This window comes from Scyliorhinus canicula, chromosome 3, assembly GCF_902713615.1.
Source record: "Scyliorhinus canicula chromosome 3, sScyCan1.1, whole genome shotgun sequence".
Classification (NCBI taxonomy): Eukaryota; Metazoa; Chordata; class Chondrichthyes; order Carcharhiniformes; family Scyliorhinidae; genus Scyliorhinus; species Scyliorhinus canicula.
Window position 1 is genome coordinate 219896562 of NC_052148.1, and position 22832 is coordinate 219919393.

Sequence of the window (22832 nt, forward strand, 5' to 3'; positions counted from 1 at the left end):
CTCCATGTGATCTTTGGTGCTCATTGTAGTCTTGACATTGCCATGGATGGTGACCAAGGACAGGTCCTTCCTTGCATTCTAGTAGGCTTGCAACGTGTGTTGTTGGTGACATGAAATATCTGGGGTGGCCAGAGTGAGATTTTGTGATGACATTTGGGAGTGTAATGGATCCCAGGGATGGGATCTTCACGCCGCTGTACACAGCAAGTTTGGCAGTTCATGACCAAATCACTTCCTCTTCCTTTTTGTGTAGATTTCATGTGCGAAGTAGAAGGATGCTTGTACCTGCACTGATATCCTGTTTTGCAGATAGATTGTGTTGACACTTCATCTGTAGGCATATCATCTGGACCGTGGCACCACTGCCAATACATTCTTTGAGGTTCACCATATTGAATGTCGTCTGATTTCATTTGGTCATCTTCATCAAATGACTGTACAGCTTGGCTAGACATATTATGGATCTTGCCTTGACCCTGTTTGGTCTGTGCTCTTGGTTGATTAGAGTGCCCTGCTGGCTGACCTCTAATTGTGGCTTCTCATGATGTTGAACCATTTGTTCCAGCACTTGCTTTCTGCACTGGCACTTCCTAAGTCTGCTGGTGCCACATGCCTTGCATATAATGTTAAAAGCTAGGCAATTTCTGGGTGCATGTGTGAGGTCACAGCACCTGCATTGATTACTCGGCTTGCCTACATTGGCTATCATGCCAATGGTGGACGTATTACATATAGCCTGTAGACTGTGTCTACTCAGTATGGCTTCTTATTTACATCCATTTTGTAGTCGTGCTTCCACAGTGGAACCATTGGGTTGTACAAGGTGTGTTTCTGGAATGTTTCTATTGGCGTCATTGCTATTACAAGTTTGATTATTCTGTTGGCTAGCTCTGACACTGTCACAATCATGCCCCTTGTTTCTGCATGTACTTATGAATTGATCCATGGTCTCTGTTGGTTATTGCCTATAAGATATGAATTCCAGACGGTATATTGTAAAGGTGAATTTCAATCTAATTGATCTTCAAGAGTTGATCGTATTATTTCTGGAATTTAAGATGATTGTTGGACGGACCTGATGTGTTCAGTCTGTGGAGGCCTTCACTGCCTGTAATAATTTGAATTTTAAAGGCTTGTTTATCTAGTTTGTAAATGTCGGGGTCCAGAAAAATCTGCACGATACGTTATTGGAACAACATAATCTCAAATAAGAGATCCATCGCCTTCCATTTGAGTGAACACTTTTTGTTCATTTTTTAGCCTTTTGCAGAAATTTTAAAGCTGTTTTCAGCATTTGACAGCTATGAAATTTTCTTCCAGTTTTTTTAGAGTTAATTTAGCTCTGAGTTGCAGTACCTTTAGTGACCACTGCCTTAGTTGATCGTAAGTTACTGCTTGACTGCAGTAGTGGTGCAGCTAAGCTCTGACTTTTCTTGGGTTTACTTGAGCTTAACCCACAAAGCAGTCAAATCTTCAAAACCTGGCTGCCACCCTGTCACCATGTTGCATTTTTCTTCTTTTTTGCATTCTTCTTTTTCCCATAAAGGCATCAATCATCCATAAGGATTGGTGAAACGAAAATATGGGTTCTTTATTTGAAGAAAGTATTCACTCGGAGGCTAAGTATAGTACATTTAATCTCTGCCAATACTGCTTAGGACAAGAGTAGGCCATTCAGCTCATTGAGCTTGCTCCGCCATTTAATACAATCATGGCTGATCGGACATGACAATGCCTTTTGCACACTATTTCCGTACCCTTTACATTATTGTTAAACAGAAATCTATCAATCTCTATCTTAAACATACACAATAACTGATCATCCACACACTCTTGAGGTAGAGAATTCTAAAGATTCACAACCCTCTGTAAAGAAATTTCTCATCATCTCGGTCTCAAGTGGCAGCCCCCATATTTTGAAATTATGCTTACAGACTGCTGACAAGTCGTGGGATTAATCCATCAACATCCTTTTGAGATGTATAAAGATTGATGGCAGTTTAAGATACACCTCCTTAAAGACGTAAGAAAATCACAACAATCATCAAGACGCACAACAACCACCACCCAGTTGTTCATTTTAAGTGGAAAAACAGTAGGATAAATTGAATGGAATAACATGAAAGGATTAGGATTCTGGACAGTGAACTGAAAATTGTTGAGAAGGAGCGAATTTGGACAATGCAGAGACCTTCAGCAGCGAAAACCTTAATATCTAAAACAATGTTATGTAGCGACAGCATACATTTCTTTAAATTTTGAGAACCATGAAAATATTGCATACAAAATGACTCGGGGATTCTTGTCCTAATTTTCCTAGTCGGATTTTGTTTATCACGTGGTAAACCCAGTATTAGAATTTGTTTTATTCTTTCACAGGATGTGGGTATCACTGGCTAGACCAGCACTTGCTGTCCCCTAAATTATTGTTTATTAGAAGTAAGACTGAATTTGCACTTGCACATTGCATTAAATATAGGGACAGAAGGGCAGCACGGTGGCCTAGTGGTTAGCACAACCGCCTCACGGCGCTGAGGTCCCAGGTTCGATCCCGGCTCTGGGTCACTGTCCGTGTGGAGTTTGCACATTCTCCCCGTGTCTGCGTGGGTTTCGCCCCCACAACCCAAAAATGTGTACATTAGGTGGATTGGCCACGCTAAATTGCCCCTTAATTGGAAAAAATAATTGGGTAATCTAAATTTAAAAAAAAAATATAGGGACAGTTCCAAAAAGACAGAATTTTGTCTTTAGCACCTGGCTGGAAATGTTGCCTCGGTGTAGGGCAGAATGTGAAGTTGAGCCAAGGGGAAACATCCATGTGCCCATAACTGAGCCTGGTGTGTGAATGTTCTTCCATTAATTTAACTAGAAGGAAACTTGAGCAGGTTTCTTTGCAGGATTGTGATTCTGTAAAGCATAAATTTGCTGTCCATCAAGCACCAAAGCAAGATTCCTGCTCAGGTGCTGAAGACAAAATTCTACCCTGGAAACTTTTTGGGAATGCCTATGTTCAACCAGGTGCAGTTAGCAGTAATTTGAGAAGAAAGCTTGACCATTCAAATCAATACCTGCTTTTTAATAAAGAGTTAGAAATCAGACTTCCTGCTGATATGCCATTGCATAAGGGAGCCAGCTCCTTATTGGTAGATTTGAATTCCACTGCCAGTTGTCATGAGTTTCGCACATGAAACTAACATAATAAATTTAACAAAACTGACCATTATATTGACAATGTACTTGTTCAGGCTTAATTAAATCAAGAATTGTAGTTTCTCAATACAAGAATGCCAAACCTCTTGGGGACACTCTCCATGTGGTAGAGTGAAACACTAGCCCCAACTCTGAACTGGCTCAAATGAGAAATTCTGACTTAAGTTCGAGGCAAATTTGCATGGCTGATGTGTGTCATCGAGTGAAAGATCTGTCTCTGCAGGTCTGCTTAAAGAAGAGGCTGGCTTGTCAGTTAACAAAATGATCCTGTGGGTCTCCCATTCTTAGGTATTGATTTATCAGAAATGCTACAGAGGATCTGACAGGATCAAATTGACAGCCCATTATACAATACAAAGAACAGATAGCCAATTCAATCCCATCAGCTTCCCACTGAGGGTAGAATTACCCTCATCGTATAACTTAAATATTCTCAAAAAAACGTGCTTTTGTTATGATCGTAGGACATATCCAACAACGAGAAAATCAAATTATGGACACTTAAAAGGTAGGAATAACATTATTTCTACTTATACCCCCCACCAGCCTAATCCAGCACATTTGTTATATTCTAGTTACAACCAAGGAGTCATACAAATACAAACAGTGGAGATAACACCTCAGTAGTGCAGTAGTGATGCATCAATGTGAATTTAGAGCAAAGACCTAATTGTATCTTGTCTACATTATAGACAGTTATCTTCTTTCGAAAGGTCATGTTAAAGATGTCTGGAATTTGTAAGTAATGAGTCACAACTGGTTGCTATGGAAATCTATCTGGATTGTATTGCTGCAGCAATATGACTTGCTCAGTGGTGCCATTGAAACTTTCATAGAAGGCAGATGAAAAGGAAAATGGAAGAAATACATAAGCAATGACTGCTGGTTGTTTGTCTGCAGGGGTTTTTCACTCTTACTGGTTTTGCTGGTGCAGAGCTGTGGATGGTAAAGGATTGAATGTTTATATTTTTATAATAGTAACCTATATATTTAAGAGAGGGAATTTTAGAGTAGATCTGGATACAAGACATAATTTTACGCCTGTTGCTGCCTGTGACATTGCATACAAATAAAGTATGAAGACAAGCTACCATGAGGTGCTCTGCCAGTTGATTTGTGTCATTTGAACTGTGATAATTATTTTTATCTATTTTATAATTATCATGGGGAACATCCCTCAATAATGAATACAGCGTTGGTCTAAGTTAGTTGTGCTTGAAAAATTAGCATTTTCGTATTTCTCTGCATTGTCCCAATAATAAAAACATTACCTTACCTGAAAGCGGCTTTATCACACTGTGACAACTTCAGGCTTTCAATGAACCGAGAGTATGCATTAAAATGAAATGGCATTTCAGCCATTGGGCCCTCTTAAGGCATAATATGTGGGGTGAAAAGCTGCCTGAAGAAAACTTAATGATAAAGAAAAAGTATCCTTTTCTGCTTGTATTCTTTTTTTAATATATACACTCGAAACTGCCCCAAAAACCCGACCCAAGTAAACACAGTTACTCCTGCCAGAACCCACCCAGCAATCAAGCCATCGCTGGCACCATCCAAGCAGCCAAGAGAATATTGAAGACAAGTCAAGCACGGATGAACCGAGCATATCCAGATGTGCACCAGCTCAATTTACCACTACACCAACAACCCCAGAGATGCCAGCCTCACACACAAGGAACCCAATCCCCTCTAAGATTCAAGATCTGTCCGGACTTTGTAGAAGATGAGCACGGATTCTATAAACCCAAAGTAACAGAAATACAAAAGAAAACGCGATACAGATAGCTCTAACTGGGGTCTTTCATCGGACCATAGTGAGGACATCCAAAGCCATACCCCCCACTAATCATCCCCTCCACCACCCTGGCATGGTCCTACTCATCTTCTCTATAAATGAGGTTCAAAATGCACTCCCTCAAAGCAAACACAATGATTAAAGCACATGGGACAAAAAAGGCACGGCTATGTGCAACCTTCATCTCACACTACCATCTTAGTATAGTTTTTGCTACAACAGGATAACAGGCGCCTATCTCCTTCATGCTGATATATTGAACTCACTTGTTAGGAAAAAGACGGTAACATAAAATCAATGATTTAGTCACAAGGAAATAAAGTTCATGATTATTGATAAACTGCAGGATAATAACACCATTTATGGAGCTTGGGAAGGCCAAAGCCATAACAGGATCATCAAGCTAGATTCAGGATCCTTCCAAAGTTCTTTCAAATGAAACACCTTCACCTCCACCACACCGTTGTCCTGACGCCCAGGCAGTAAAATGCCTAGGCCCCGGCAGGACAGGACGACCTGACACGTCCAGCTGCCTCCAACTCCTCACAATGAGCATCGAGGACAAGATAACGTAAGGCCAGTGGTTGGGGTCCAACCTGACCCCAGACCTTGAAAGTGCCCCATCGAACTTGAAGCGCTCAGCCTTCAAATCGTGATTGCAAAAGTATGGCAGCCAACTCTCAATTCAGTCAGGAATTCGTCCCCCCTGTGTTTTTATGGTCAACTCTCGTTAAGACTAATGATATTAATCCTTTCTGAATTACTGTATCCTATAACTTCTTAACTAGTTGGCCACTCTAAGGTCTTCTATCCCTTAGACTCCCTTGCTGATACCCGATGGGAACTGATCTATTTCAAACTATATTTCAAGTTATAATAGGATCCCAAATCTACAAGGAAGAATTCTAACTCACTTACCACTCAATGTCCTTTCAGGGTCTGGATCTGTTGAGGATGTATAGGTGAGTCTTATGGGTAAACCACTATTTCAGGTTTGAAATTAAAATCACACTTATTTTTATTTGCTTTTACAAAATCTTGAATTACTTAATATTTAAAAGTCTCTTTTAGTTGATCAGACTTAGGGAGCTTTATTGAACAATTCTTCTTCTATCTTGATAGCTTGCGGTTGTTCTTATTCTTCGGTCTTCCAGCGTCTTCCGATTCCCATCGACCGATGAGCTGATTCGAATCGAATCTAAGAATAAATTCAAACTGAATGGCTCGACCTGTCTCTTCCCCCCTCTCTCTTTCTCTCTCTCTGCCCTTTCTGACTTTTGCCACCGGCGTTCCGAGATTTTATACATTTTAATTCATCTCTCCAGAGCATGTCAATAACAAAGCATTGTCTCATGTTCAACAAAATAGATGTGTTACATTTAAAACCGCGATTTCGCACCATGCCCAAGACTGCCATACATTTCAAAAGCATGTGGTGCATTCTGCTCAAAGTCTAAAAAACCGTTAAGCTATGTCTATCTTTGTCTATTTCAGCCATTCGCATTTTTTTTTGCAAACTTCCTCTGCCATGCCTGCTAGCTTTAAACCGTTTAATACCTTGCCCAAGATTCTCATTGTTCAAGTTTGCAATGTCTCCAAAATTACTTGTTCCTCTTTTTCTCAAAGGTTCCAAAAACCTGTTACGCGTCTTAAAATAATTGATAGCTATTTCCTGTCTATTTTTAAAACTGCAACTTTCTTCATGATCTTTTCCTATGCCTGCTATTCTTACTCAAATCTTATCTTGTGTGTGCGTGCTATTTTTCAAGCTTTTACAAGCACTCTGATATTCCCTCATGTCCCTTTACCTATAATTTTATATGTTTACTTTACACTGTTTATTTCGTTCCAAACTACATTCTTCCTTCCAATTATTACTTCCCCCCCTTCAAGAGACTGGGCGCACGAACCCTCCCTGCTTGGTCGCAACTCCCTGAGTTGGTCAGCTATACAACGTACCAAGCAGCAGGATTTCCAAGGACTGAAGGCAGGTCTCCACCAGAGAGATTACTCCGTAAAGTAACAAGATTCTCTTCTCTGCTTCCGCTATTCTCTCAAGGAAATTTGCAGTTCTTTAAAAGTGAGCACTAATAACCTGCACCACGGAGCCAATATCATCGTTCACAACATCATTCGTAATGGCAGCACTGCTGGGGTCTAGGTCCGCTCACCAGGAACCTACCGCTGGAAGCTGGGCACCATGCCCGATCTCCTCAATCAATTTGACTTCTCTAAGTTCCTCATTACCAAAATCCAGCCAGGATCTTCCAGGAACATAGTACAAGATATTGTTAGGAAACTGAGGTACACTCTAATTTTTGTTAGGATACCGGATGAGAAACCTCAAAACAGTTTTAAATTGTAAAACTGAGAGGAGAGGAAAAGAGTGATGACACTGACTAATATAGAACATAGAACAGTACAGCACAGAACAGGCCCTTCGGCCCTCGATGTTGTGCCGAGCAATGATCACCCTACTCAAACCCACGTATCCACCCTATACCCGTAACCCAACAACACCCCCCTTAACCTTACTTATTAGGACACTACGGGCAATTTAGCATGGCCAATCCACCTAACCCGCACATCTTTGGACTGTGGGAGGAAACCGGAGCACCCGGAGGAAACCCACGCACACACGGGGAGGACGTGCAGACTCCGCACAGACAGTGACCCAGCCGGGAACCGAACCTGGGATCCTGGAGCTGTGAAGCATTTATGCTAACCACCATGCTACCGTGCTGCCCATATAATATCTTTATATTAAAACAAATTTTAATTTAAACACATAATTAACCACATTAATATCAAGGGAACAGCTTAACACCAAACAGTTCTGAAATAAAAGGAAACACTTTTACTCACTATCTGCACCTGCCGTTATATGTTTTCCAACTAAGCAACCCAATAGAGTTTAAAATCCACACATAAATATAAGTTATAATTAGAGTTCCTTGCTGTCCACTGTACAGACCTTTGGAGAGAGACCCTTTCAGGAACAATCTGAAAAACCTCCGGTCTTGTCAGACTGCAATGCTATGGGAAACTGCTGTTCAACTTAAAATCTTACAGCAGATTGCAAAACTACAGACAAACCTGACTTCTCCCATTAATTACATCATGTCCCATGACCTTCTTAGCTCGTGCTAATCACAATCTGTCAAATTATCCACACCCCAGGGAACCTCCAGCAATGTTCCACTAGCCATTTATATGTTTTTTAAAAAAGTTAATGGTTAGAATAAATGATTACCACACTTTTACAACTCCTTAATTACACCTGTAATAGACACAGTGCCTGTATGTTATTTTAAAGTATGATTTAAAATAACATTACTGCAAAAGATATAAAAGCTAATATATAAACACTTCTTACACTCGTCACAACATATAACCCAAATGCAGGTAAGTATGGGATACGAATCAGGATACAAATAAGATTAAAAGATGAGTAGAGTCAAAGCTCATGAAAACTCAGCCCCTCCTGTGCTTCCTCATGTAAATCCCCTTGTTCATGTATTCTGAAAAATACATGTGTTACTGATATTCACATGAGTTTGGGTTTAAAACTTTCTAGCTACAGGGAGCACCTGTGGGGGAATTATCCTGGGTTGCCGCCTAGGGGCACCAAGAAAATTCTCTCTTTACTTACCATGGTGTTTGTCAGCTTCCATTTTTTTCTGTATGCTGCAAAAGACAGGTAAACATGCAGTTTTAATACAAGAGGTTCTATGATAAAGATAATCACACAGTAAATTTAGGTGTTTTTCTCTGATGCAGTCTGTCTTTAACTGGAAAGGGGAGGAATAAAAATAATCATGTAAAATGAGGTTGTGTCTGTTCTCATTAATTAGTGAGTGAAAACTCAATAATAGTATAGGATATTAACCATTTACTTCTCTTCCGTTTTCAGTTCATCGATTTCTGAAGTGTTACGGTATAAACTATTGGATCTCATGGCAGCAAGTAAATTGCAACTTGTACCCAAATTTACTATAGACATTGTGCATTTTATTCAAAAGTTTAAAATATAGCATAAAAAATGACAACATGTAAGTATCACGTCCGGCGCGGGCAGGGGGGCGGGGGGTGAAATGGTCGTGAACCCAGAAATTCGGACCGGCACCACACGCATGCGTGTGAACTACGCGCAGCAGGTAGGGGGCCATTGACAGAGGCCCCTCCCCCGGCGATTCTCCGTGCACAACTGGCCGAGTTCTCGACGGCGTGTTTCTAACCAGCTGTCGGATGTTGGGTGGCGGCTGCAGACTCAGTCCATGGCCGCCCTGGTGGAGAAGGGGGGATCGTTCACTGGGGGTCCTCATGGACAGCCAGGCAAGCGATTGGGCGCTGCCGATTCGAGGGCACGCGCATTCTCGGGGGTGGGGGTGGGGTGGTAGGGTGGAGGGACCTACTTCTTCCATCACGATCCGCGGTGCGAGTCCGCCATGTCGCATGGGGCGGCCGCTGCAGGCTGCCACCGCACGCATATGTGGACGCCCGACCGGAAGTGCGGGGTCCCGTATCCGTAGCCAGAGCTGCGAGAACCGCTCCGAGGGGCCCGGCCAGCCCCCTTTAGATGGGAGAATCACTCAGGACTTTCTTGGGGAAAGTCCAGAGTGATTGGAGAATCTAGCCCCCTGTATCTGTCATAGTTTTTGCTGTGACGTTTGGGTTATTTACGATTAAATCATGAAACCTTGCATCCAGACGGCATATTGATAATGCGACTGAAGTAGAAATTCAGGGATCTGGACTGATAACCTCCACATATTGTTGAATTATTACATACATAGGACTACATAGAATGTATGACACAGAAACAGGCCATTTGACGTAACCAATCAATAACAATGTTTATGCTCCCATCTTTCTTCATCAAGATCCACCTCTATAGCATTCTATTTCCTTCTCTCTCATATTCATGTCTAGCTTTCTATTAAATGAATCTATTTGCTTCAATTGCTTCCTGCAGCAGAGTGTTCCCCATTCTCACCCCTCTTTGGGTAAAACGCCTGCAGCAATATCGTGAAGCTGAGATTATGAATGTCCAGCAACTAGAACCATCTTCCTTTGTACTAGGTATGACTCAACCAGTCAATTTCGCTAGGGGTCTTTGATGTCATCATCAATCAAATAAGAATCATAGAATTTACAGTGCAGAAGGAGGCCATTCGGCCCATCGAGTCTGCACCGGCTCTTGGAAAGAGCACCCCACCCAAACCCACACCTCCACCCTATCACCATAACCCAATAACCCTACCCAAGACTAAGGGCAATTTTTGACACTGAGGACAATTTAGCATGGCCCATCCACCTAAGCTGCACATCTCTGGACTGTGGGAGGAAACCGGAGCACCGGGAGGAAACCCTCAAACACATGGCGAGAACCCATCCTCCCCGTTTGTGCGTGGGTTTCCTCCGGGTGCTCCGGTTTCCTCCCACAGTCCAAAGATGTGCAGGTTAGGTGGATTGGCCAGGCTAAATTGCCCTTAGTGTTGGGTGGGGTTACTGGGTTATGGGGATAGGGATGGAGGCGTGGGCTTGAGTGTGGTGCTCTTTCCAGGAGCCGGTGGAAATAGCCACCAGAAGAATGGCCTCCTTCTGCACTGTAAATTCTATGTATGTAAAACGTGCAGACACCGCACAGACAGTGACCCAAACCGGGAATTGAACCTGGGACCCTGGAGCTGCGAAGCAATTGTGCAAACCACTATGCTACCGCGCTGTCCATACATAGAGCAGGAGTGGACCATATAGTCCCTCAAGCCTGCTTCACCATTCAACATGATTATGGGTGGCTGCAACCTTCTGGGGAGGAGAGAGCAAATGATTCACAACCCTTTGAGTGAAGACATTTCTCCCATATTTGGCTCTGAGGCCCTGGTAGAACCGAAACTGAGCATTGATGAGCAGGGTATTGCTGAGAAGTGATATTTGACAGCACTGTCAACTATACCTTCTGAGTTGCACATCATCCTGACATGGAACGATCACTTTTTTATTTCACTGCCGCTGGGTCAAAATCCTGGAACTCCTTCTTGACATGACAGCACTATGGATGTTCCTGCAGCATATGGACTGCAGTGGTTCAAGAATGCAGCTCACCACCACCTTCTCAAGGGCAATTAGGGATGGGTAACAAATGCCGGCCTTGCCAGTGATGCTCACATCTCATAGGCAATTTTTAAAAAAAAGACAGGGAGCAATGAGGATGGGGCCTGGGGAGAAAGCACATTTTATGTCCCAACCCTTCTGATGCAGAGTTTCGAGCAACGAGACTGCATATTAGGAATTTGAGGTAGAGACCTATATACCCTGCTGAAAATCCAAGAAAGTTATACGATCAGTTGGAACCATCTGGGTTTAAATTCTGTGGCGATTCGTGAAAAAGGCAGATGCTCTTCCCTTATTTTTAATGGCTTCTGCAATCAATTTGACCAGTAAAATTGAGTGTCATACACAATTTTGAAAGCATTGTGGAATAGTTTGTTCCATGTGTAAAAGAAAATAGTGCATATTTCTGAGCGCCTTTTGTTAGTTGAATAAAGAGCAGACTCTTGCTAAATTACAACATCGTGAACCTTTCACAGTTCATTTAACATTCCTGTTTCTTTTTTTGTTTTTGTTCAACTGAACAATAGTGATTGATGTGTATTTCTAGGTATTGTATGATAGTATAAAGCACATTTGTTGTCATTATTTGAAATTAAAATTCCCATATGCAGACCTGGTGAATGAAGCTTTGGGCTTGGAATGCAATTTAAAAATTAATCTCTTTTGCATTGTCATAAATTTCTTTTTGGAAGCTAGATTTCCGTGTTAAGGGTTTAGTGATAGCTGAAATAATGGAAAGATTTTATTCACGACTGATTCTAAGGAACCCATTGCTGCAACAATGTGAAATGATGTTTTAGTGTTAAAGATCATAATTACTCAGTATTGATCAAGGTTTGAATATGGCTTGAAGTAAAAGCTGGGAGAAATTTTTATTTTTGACGGGCAGAAACTGTTGAAATTTTGGATTAGTCACCTGTGATGAACACTCTTCGATTTACAAAAGGCTTTGGATGATGCTGTTTTGAATCTATGGGCGCAATCGAAAGGCCTCATTGTGCCCAACTCGGTGATGCGATGAGGCTTTTAAATCTATCTGGGCGAGATCCAGATCAACACATTTAAGTGATGCTCCCAAGGCCCGGGAACAAACACCTGTGCCTGGTAGACCTTGCCATGGTGTCGGTTAACACTGGTCCACACAGACGTGAACCAGGCGTAACAGCACCTGGGGGAAGGGTCTGGGCAGGGTGGTGCCTTGACACTGCCACCCAGGCACTGGTGCTGGCAATGCTAGGATGCCAGGTTACCCGTGCCAGGGGTCAGCCCCGGGGGTGCCCTACCCTATGAGGTGGGGTTCGAGGACACCCTGACAGGTAAGTTGGGGTGGGGGGGAGGGGGGGGGGGCGCAGGGGCAGAGTCCACGGTGGGGATGTCAAGGGGAGGGGGTTGAATGATCGGAGTTGCATTTAAAAATGGCGACCCTATCTCTTTTTGCAATGACGTGTTGAGCTCGTCAGTGGAGGAAATTAAGGTAAGTGCTGCCTCGGCAGGGCATTCCTTGCCAAGGCCAAAAATGAGTCCTGTTCGATAACGGGATTGTTTCCCTAAACTTGCCCAAAATGGGACTCTATTTTCCCATTATATTTCGTTCCGTATCTGGAAGATCAAAACCAAGTCAGAAAAATTGTCCTTTTCAGAGAACAGTTGTGTACAAACCTGTGTGTTCTTGCCTTCATGTGTTTGTACTTCAGAACAGGTTAACTGTCCAGTAGTGATTGAACATGTAGCCGTAATTATTTAGATTGAATCAGAATTGAAGAGAAAGTCTGTCTATCATTCATTCTGGTCTAAACTGAGTAGATAGAAACAGCTGCAATTAAAATAATTCGGGTGATGCATCAATCAACAGAGCAGAATGAATATGAAGCTTAATTAGATGATTTTCTTTTTTTAAATTCTCTATTTAAAAAAAAATAGACCAATTAAATACAGATTTCAATTTAGTTTGCTTTTTTCCACTTTGCTTCAAATATAGACCAGTTGAATAAAAAAAAAAGGAAATCTAGAGAAATTCAATCCCAGTTCAGGAAAATCAGTCAAGCTCATTGTAATCCCCTTCCTGAGACATCCCAAAATGCGACAGTTGTACATTGACAACCATGATGGATCACCATCAAATAATGGCACCTGCTCACAATGATTAGTATGTTGGAGTCAGCCCTTAGCCAGATCTCCCTGTCTGCGGGTTCTTTTGATCCCCATTCTGTTTTATTGTCATGCTGGTGCTATATTTCTGCAACAATGACAGAACTCTGCACACCACAGCTGAAATAAGCCATTAGTATGGTCAAAAGATGCTTTGTAGCAATGTGACATGGAATAGTACAGGCCAGAAGTGATCTGGTTTGATTGTTGGTGGAGTTTCATTAGCTGACCTTATGTTGCCTTCAGGATGCCCTGTTGGGGAAGAAAAAAACTGGGTTCCCAGTCCTGATTTTTCAACCGCTAAATAAGAGTGAAATGTTGGCTGAGAACAGGTTATGGCCTCCACTAAACACATAACCAATTGATACACACTGCCATCACGTGAAAAGTGGTCACCAAAAAGAACAGGAGACATAGAAGTCTGCGTGTGTTGCTATGTTCAAATGAGGCAGATAAAGGACGAAAAATATCAAAGGGAAAAGATAGAGGAGAAAACAGAATCTTCAAAACCATCTCATTATTGTCTAACTGCTGTAAAATTCTAAAGCAACAAACCTATGATCAACTCTGTATCATTTGGCCCATAAAGTGTCACTGGTAATTCTAGGTAAGACTGCCTCAAGTAGTCACAAGTGACGTTAAATTAATAAAATTAAATATTCAAACATATCTGTGAATACTTCAGCAAGTGAATAACATTGACCTTTGGCGCTGACGCTTTAATTCCTCCTGGCCTGGATAGCTACGTTTTGCTTTTAGAAACTTCACTCCTATTTTCCCCTCTGCAGCATCTGTGCCTCTTCTCATTTTGCTTGTGCAATATTAGCTACTCATTTAAAAAATAGCTTAACCTCCCTGCAAACTTAGGGGAGGGGTCAGAATGGCTTTACATATGCTGCACTGCATGTGCTCTTGTTGGAGATAAGAAAACTGTTTAACTAAAAGGAGCCTATCTTTAGAAGCTTGATTTCTTTCTTTTTAATATTTAATTTCTTGTTCAATTTCTACTACCTGTCTATATGTTTCATATAGATTCACTTAATCCGTTATTCACGTAATGGATTTGTGAAATGCATACTTAAGTATATTTTAAATTTATGCTGCTTGCAAAAAATTGTGAAAGTGCAGGATATTTGTGTGTTTATTTGGATTTATTGTGGAGGTGGTATCCAATTACTTAAATGATACTAAAACCCAATATTAATTATTGAAATTAGATGGGAACCCCCACATTAATACAGTAATGTTCCTGCACTATTCACGAGGGATGAGCGCTTGAATTTTGGCTTTGGCTTTAGAAGATGAACGTTTGTCTATTCATAAAGGCCAAGTCAAAGAACAATTCTGACAGCCCAGAGCAGTGTGCTATCTTCTCTTGATAACCAAGGAACAGAAGCATATTCCCCTATTAAACCTCCATACATCACGAGCATATGCATCACTAGACTGACAGGGAATGTGCACATAAACACATGACAAGATAAACAGAGCATGTTATGCATATTAGTCAAACTCTTACCCGCAGCAACAATCAATACTGATATCAGACAAGAGAACATAGATACATAGCCACCACACACAATTAAAAACAACATATGTCCCTGCTGAGATCCCTCCCATTTTCCCTTCCATACTGCCTGCACTATTACGGAAACCTAGCATACGCTCATGCCCTGCCCAAAAACACCTAAAATGCTACTATTACAAAGAACAAAAACAAAGAACAAAGAAAAGTACAGCACAGGAACAGGCCCTTCAGCCCTCCAAGACCGTGCCGACCATGCTGCCCGTCTAAACTAAAATCTTCTATTCTTCCTGGGTCCGTATCCTTCTATTCCCATCATATTCATGTATTTGTCAAGATGCCCCTTAAATGTCACTATCATCCCTGCTTCCACCACCTCCTCCGGCAGTGAGTTCCAGGCACCCACTACCCTCTGTGTAAAAAACTTGCCTTGTACATCTCCTCTAAAACTTGCCCCTCACACCTTAAACCTATGCCCCGAGTAATTGACCCCTCTCGCCTGGGGAGAAGCCTCTGAGTATCCATTCTGTCTATGCCCCTCATACTTTTGTCGACCTCTATCAGGTCGCCCTGATATAGGACCGTCAAGAATAAAACAGACCTTATACGATCACTGAAGACTGAAGTTGTGTTTCTAATTAAGGAATATAGTTTTCTGTTCTTCAACAAATTGGTCAGGAATCAAGTTTTCAAAAATTGTTTTAAGTGCTATTATTTGTGCACAACAATCAAATTAAAAGGAACAAGACCTGGAAAACTCATTATCCTTGTGAATAATTTAAGATATTAAATTAAATTCTGACCGCTTTGGGATTTCAATTTGGTTGAGCGCTCATCCCTGACAGTCACAGAAGGTTGCTTATCAGTAAATGTCACTTTGCAGCAGTTTGAATGACAGGAATTTGAAAGCTCCTGTTATTTGCTTGCTAACAGTATAATACCACACTGCATTGCCAATGATTTCATTTCTTACACCATGACTCTTCTTTTCTTAATTCCCACATGACAGCAAGGTGGGAGTGAAATCACCCCCACTCCCCGGGAGAGGGTGTTACGTCACAGGGTAACTTTCCAGGATCAGATGGTCCCAAGTCGTCAGGAGGTAAAGGCTTAATAAGCACGTACTTGTAGTGCTGGACTTCTGTCATAAGCTCGAAAGGAATCTTGAGATCTGAATTACAAGAAGTCATGCTTTACCTGCCCATGCAAAAGTCACACCAGCATTATTAACCAGCTTTTCCCCAGCAATAACAAATTGGCCAATTTTTTGTGAAATGTGTGCATTTTGTGGCTTGAAATCCTTGCAGAACTGTCATTTGCATGTAATTAATCCCATCTCTAAATACTGCATTTCAGCCAAACCAATTGTTCTGTGAAATATCTTGGTGGTATGAAATAATCTTTCAATAAAGTTGAAATTGTAGTAAATTGTTGGAAAAATCCATAAGGTTAGTGAGTAACTAACCATATGTAAAGTTCTCTTCCAAAACTGGTGTGCAACCAAATATTATTGTATTACAAAATTGAAACTGTCTTGCACTGAAGAGATTTTTTATGAGACACATTGTTTTGTTGAACGAAATGAAAGGAACGCATCAGGATGGGTCTAATTTCCAAAAATGTACTTTTCACAAATCTTTTTCAAAAATTGAGTTAATAATGAGCTGTCTGGCTTTCCATTTGCAGGTATCACTGTTTTTTGAGGCTATGAGCAGGAACCTGAGTCTACAAATTACATGATGTTCCAACCATGATTCTGGAGCTATTCCCGCAGGAAGGGAAGCCAGAAAATAGGTGCATCCAAGAATCTATGGGTTTCTACCCATTTCTTAACTTTCCACGCTTTTGTGAGCACATCTCCCTTGTTAAGTGTGGTACACGTTGGGTCTTTGTTTCCCCAGGCTACTCGGAGATTCCCACTATTTGCATTCCAGTGGGAGACTGATGAGACTGCTGAGAGCAGATTTTAAATTCTGGCTAGGTCAACATTGAAATACCAGTGGCAAGGTGTTGCTCCAAAATCACACGGGCTCCATGGTCAAGTGCTCTGCTGCTAGAGACACAGGCACCTCACTCCCATGACTTTGTTGTTTAAATGTCCTCCACCCAGGAATTGGGCTGGGGTGACCACTAGGACAGGAGTTCTGTGTTTCCATCTTTCTGATAGCGCAACAGTGGTTCAATGTCCTGTTTCTCTGAGGGTAATTTTTAAACATCAAAGTGGATGGGTTGGGTTGGGGAGAGATAAAAGTGTTAAATATCTGAAACATACTTTTATTAATATTCTTTCATGGGATGTGGGTGTTGTTGGAAGGCCAGCATTTGTTGCCCATTCCAAATTGTCCTTGAACTGAATAGCTTGTGAGGCCATTTCGGAGAGAAGTTAAAAGTCAACCACATTGATGTGGACCTGGAGTCACATGCACGCCAGACCAGGTAGGGATGGTGGATTTTCTTTTCTTTATTATTTCATGTGATTTGAGCATTACTGGTAAGTCCTGCATTTCTTTCCCACCCCCAATTGCTCCAAAACTGTTTGGCTTGCTAGGCCATGTTAGAGGACAGTTAAGAGTCAACCACATTGCTGTGGGTCTGTGGTTGCATGTAGGCCAGGCAGTGTAAGGATGGCAGATTTCCTTCCCTCATGGATATTCGTGAACTCAATGTGTTTTCATGACAATTAACAAGGGTTTCATGGTCACCATTACTGAAACTAGTGGTTTTTTTTTAAAAATCCAGATTTATTTATTGAATTTAAATTTCACCAGCTGCCATGGTGGGATTTGAACCCATGTTCCCAGAAGTTCAACCTGGGTCTCTAGAATTACTGGTCCTGCGACATTATCATATTCTGTTCTAACAGAGGTTATCACAGGTGTAGTGGACACCCAACTAGCTGCAGAAAGCGAGTTGGTAATTTAAGTATTATAATTAGGCTACTTGCCTCAGAATTAACCACACCCTTAAATTTAACGCAGGCCTTGGGAAACCCAGCAGCAAAAAAGAGGTGAGGATTGCGAGTTCCAGGGGATAACTTGTCTTCCCATTGAAATGCTGGACCCAGTGTGCTTGCTACAACCATGACTCCCCCAATGCCGTTCCCCCTTCCACCCCCCCCCCCCCCACACTTTTCTGATCTCCTCGCTATTCTAGTCTTTCTCTGATCTTTGCTGCAACCCTGGCCTGTGATTACCCCTCTAGCTTTCATCTTTCAATCACTCCCTCTCCCTCTTTATTCTCTGACTGCAACCTGGTGCTTGAGCCAGCCGGCCTATCGATCTGGCTGACTGAAGTTGGGAAATAGAAATAGAAATGTTAATCAGGTCCTGCCATTAAACTTGACAGAAAGTGAAGGTAAGCACAAAGCTGCCCCCAACTATGCTGCATCCTTCCACCCTGGGCCTTTGATAAGAAAGAGGCCACTTTCTCGTTGTATGATCTTAACCTGGCTGTGTTTTTAAAATCATATTAGATAATATTTTAGACTTCAGCGGATTTAGTTTTCGCATTTCTGGTTGGTGATTTTAAAATTATAGCTTACTTGCCTGAGGCAGTGTCAATGTCAGCATTGTCTGATATTATGACAAGACCAAAACTTAATCAAAGTTTAGTGTCGGCAAATTAATAACATGCTTGGATATTTCCCAACTTCTGCTACCTGTCTTGGGAGCAAAAATCCGGCCCGGCATTCTCGCAGCGTGTGCCAAGTGTCTAGCCACCCTTTTCTGCAGATGTACTAACTGCATTATTACTTATATGATCAGCTTGTGTGTTCTCTCAAGACAGGATCATATAAACTGCCATATAAGCCTAGCACACTTGTTGGACCCATGATAAATTTCAGTTGGCAACTCCCTCCTGCCATGTTGTATCTAAGAATAGATAATGGCCCAGACTTTCTGGTCTGGATCATCTGAGAAGAGATATATAACCCAGGATGTGCATCAGAAGTTCCGATGCGCTGACCTCTGTAGGAATTGCCCAGAAAGTTTCAACGTTTGATGGGAAATTCCCCGCTCTCTGAGTTAGAGTTGGAGACTTTGGATAGTTCTGACGTACTCACTGGATACTGACATGCTCACCTGGATAGTCACCAGGAAAAGTTAGAGAGAAAAATCCATGTCTAACTCCTGGATAAATACACCACTGACCCCCAACCCCCATGACTACCCTTTGACCTCCCCCCCTCTCACAAATATACCGAGACCACCCCCTGCGCCGTCCAACCCGAGTATTCTTAACCCCCAACTAATCAGCTGGCGTGACCTGCCAAACCCCCCCCCCCCCGATCATGCTGACCACCCAACTGTCCCCTGACCCAACCTGACAAATGTGACTGGACCTGTCTTCACCATAGCCCACTTATCAAACCACCTCACCCATTTGCCACTCTACCAACCAACTACTAACCTACCAACTACTACCCTACACACTTACAATCTTATGGCCCTACGCACCTGCCATCCTACCATCTACCACCCTACCATCAACCACCCTATCCCTTACACCTTGGGTGGAAGCTGCGCTCTGTATTTCCTAAGAAGCCAGGCTCAGACCTGGCCAGAAATGCGGAGCAGCATTGGGACAGGTAAAAATAGGAATGGAGTTGCAACCGGACAATGATTGTTGCTCCTCAGAAGATTGGAGCCATATTTTCCATTCCAATATGCTTTCAGAAAGGAAAGGTGATTCTTACTGACTCCACAGGTAAACCTGTCAACTTTACATGAAATCATGATCAAGATCTGCACAACTGGAGGGAAGTCTTTGATTATTTTGTTCTAGGTATTCTTCAGGTTTGCAGACCATGAAAATGACTTAAGACTCAGAACGCTAGAATTGACAGCTATCCCCTCTTTTCATGCCAGGCAACCTATTTGGGATTCACTTCATGAATTTTAGTTGGTAAATTCATATATCGTGTATGACGCACTTGAACTACTGGATGACAGTGACATTGATGTCACAATCTCCCCTGGGAACGGTTGGTGAATTAACTTTCCGCTTGCCATCTACCAGCACTTGCACATTTTAATGTTAGGAAAGGAGCCCATCCTCCCCCGTCTCTATCAAACGTGATTCCAAAATAAACCAAGTTTAAAAATGACACACAACTAGTGAGATCGTATGCATATAATGAATCATGGAATGAAAAATGTACAATATTATGAGAATAGTTTAGGAACATTTCAGTTTACTTCAAAATGGTCAGATATGGAGCATTGGCTTTAGGACTGAATTCAACGCATGCAGAAAAGGCTTTAATTTGAAGAACGTGGATTGTCAGGTCTCCTTTGTGAGTATTTTTCCTTTTTTTAAAATGTTAACTTTATCATGTGTGGTAGAATGCAGTCTAAAGATTCATGTGCACTTCAGCTGATGCTAAATTTGTGGTGTAAATACAAAGATAAGGCCTAACCAGACTCCAGAGCCTGCTGTACATGGCCAGACTCATTGTTTAGTGTTGATTCATTCCATCTTCAGAGATTGATTTATCTTATGATGGCCTTCATATTGGCAATGAATGTTAACCTTATCTAAATCTGTCATAATCTTGTACATGTCTATCACATCTTCCCTCAAATTCCTTTGGTTCAAGGAGAACAACTCCAGCTTCTTCATCCTAACATTGTCAAGAAAGTCCCACATCCCGAGAACCATTTTCACAAATCTCCTCTGCACACTTGTAAGAACGCACCCATCCTTCGTAAAGTGTAGTGACAATATTGGACAAGTATTGTAGTTGTTGCCAAACCAGAGATTTAAGAAGGATCATCATAATTTTCTGATTTTGTACTTGATATTTCTATTTATGAAGCCCAAGATCTCATATGCTTCGCTCACCACTCTCTCAATTCAATGTGCCCTGCCATCTTCAAAGATCTATTCATGTGAACCCTCAGGTCCCTCTGTGCCTGCACACTCTTTAGAACTGTGCCATTCAATCTATGTTGCCTCCTCTTATCCCTTCTGACAAAATGCATCGCCTCTCACCTCTCTGTATTAAATCTAATCTGCCACTTGACTGCCCATTCTTCTAGTGCATCTGTCACCTGTTGCAGTCAATTTATATCATCCTTACTGTTTGCTACTCCTCCAAGTTTGGTATCTTCAGTAAATTTTTAAATTTTACTCTACATTTCACAATGCAATACCACAATGCGATACATGCATATAAATATATCAAAAATGCAGTGATCGTAGCACTGAACCTTGGGAGAAAACCACTACCACTCCCCCAATCTGAAAATGAACCATTTAACAGGACTCATTGTTTTCTGCACTTAAGCCAAGCTGACATTGACCTCCTCATTCAATGAGCCTCAATTTTGTTCACCAGTCTTATATATGGCACTTCGTCAAATGCTTTATTAAAATTCATACAGACAACATCCATCACTTTCCCTTCATCAATCTTTATTGTTACTTTATGAAAAAATTCAATTAGATTGGCTGAGTACTATCTGTCATTTATAAATCTATGCTGCTTATCCTTAATTAACTCAAACCTCTTCGAGTCCCTGTTAATTTTTCCTTTATTGTTTCTAGAACTTTACTCACCACTGATGTTCAACTAACTTGCCAGCAGTTGCTAAGAATGTCATTTTACCCTTTCTTGAATCAGGATGTCTTATTTGCCACTTGATACAATCCTCTGAAATTAGATCGAGTCACAAATTCTCTCTAATAGGACCTACTCCACCTCTTCCAACCCACTTAAAATTACATATACCGGTAGAAGATTTTTGGGTTCCATTTTATGTTAACTGCCATTCATATTCCCTCTTTGCCAGCCTTATTTTCCTCTTCGCCCCCCTCTCAACTTGTTGTAACTTACCTGGTTCTCACTTGAAAAATTCACCTGACATCCATGGTGCAGCCTCTTTTTTTTTTTCTTGTTTCGTCCTATTCTCTCTTAAGGTAGAGCTCTCTCCAAAGTGTGATGGCTTTGGTTCCCCGATCATTTGAACTTGTTGGAATGAAATGGGAGAAATCGTTTGTTGGCTTTCAGGATGAACAGCCATGACAGGAGCTGATTATTATTTTTTTAAATCCTACCCACCAAGCTTTCAGTGTTATTAAGCACCTTATTCCACCTTAAGCACCATAACCAGCTGAGCGAACAAGCCAATAAAAAAATGCTTAAAGAGATAAAGGGGTCAAGTTGGTCTATAAATAAAAATGAAAGAGATCTATTGTTTAGAAATGTACTTTTCCTTATTGAAATTTATATTACTGTATTTTGTGATTTATTCACATATTTTCCTAATAATTTAAATTATTTTGGTTCTTTATGAACATATTTTTGAGAGGATCTTGAATTATATGAAACCAGCTGAGTTTAAATTGGCACAGTGGTAGAAATTTAAATGAGTTGACCTCACATTTCCCCACATGGAAATTCGTATGCCACAGTTTTGATCACTCACTTAATCTAGTAACGCCCGTTTACAATATTTTCCCTGCTGGCCACATTACATACTGTGCCATTTAACTTACTGTCATCAGCAAACTTCATATACTCAATGCCATCCAACCTCCGAAAGAGTACCGTACATGATACCCAAGAGTTGTAAACCCCTCCCCCTCTCCAACTCCTCCCCTCCACTCCCTCTTGTAAAATTCCTTGTCCCAACGTCGGTTCCTTCCCCCTAACTTTCCACCCCGGCTAGACCCCTCAGACCCTGTTCTGCCAGGCTCTGATGGCCGCAGCCCCTCCCCCCACCTCACACCCGTTCACTGGCCGGCAGAGACCGGCCAGCGTGGAGGCCCCCGCCCGGGTCCCCTTCTCCCTTGCCCGGCCCTAGGAAAGCCCAGAAATCCCCTTTTAACACACAAACCCCGCATATCCACCTACACCCCAAAGAGCCCTCATTTCGAGTGAAAGTCCCATCACTTCCCTTGTCCAAATATATACAACATTGGCTCCTTTAGCCCATACACCCGCACGCAGTGAAACAAAAAAGAAGAAAATACAGTCATGAGGTTACATAGGCACATGGCCATTTCTCAACTTCTCAGTTCTGCCACAGT

At 41.7% G+C, this 22832-nt stretch overlaps 1 protein-coding gene and 1 long non-coding RNA gene across 26 annotated transcripts in view; one reads left to right on the plus strand and one right to left on the minus strand.

Moving 5' to 3' along the window:
* The window catches only part of ank2b (ankyrin 2b, neuronal), a 1110754-nt gene that overhangs the window by 376044 nt on the left and 711878 nt on the right, over positions 1-22832 (plus strand). For 23 of the 25 annotated variants that reach the window (XM_038792202.1, XM_038792212.1, XM_038792216.1 and 20 more), the window contains one exon: positions 15808-15900. The exons of the other annotated variants lie outside the window; for them this stretch is intronic. In XM_038792202.1, coding sequence (XP_038648130.1) covers positions 15808-15900 — 93 coding nt within the window. The remainder of the gene's footprint in view (positions 1-15807; positions 15901-22832) is intronic. 25 annotated transcript variants of the gene reach the window in all.
* On the minus strand, positions 6009-21859 carry LOC119963305. The gene is made up of 3 exons (XR_005460073.1): positions 21637-21859; positions 8661-8695; positions 6009-6206 (listed from the first exon to the last, which is right to left on the minus strand). It is a non-coding gene; the product is annotated as an uncharacterized LOC119963305 (long non-coding RNA).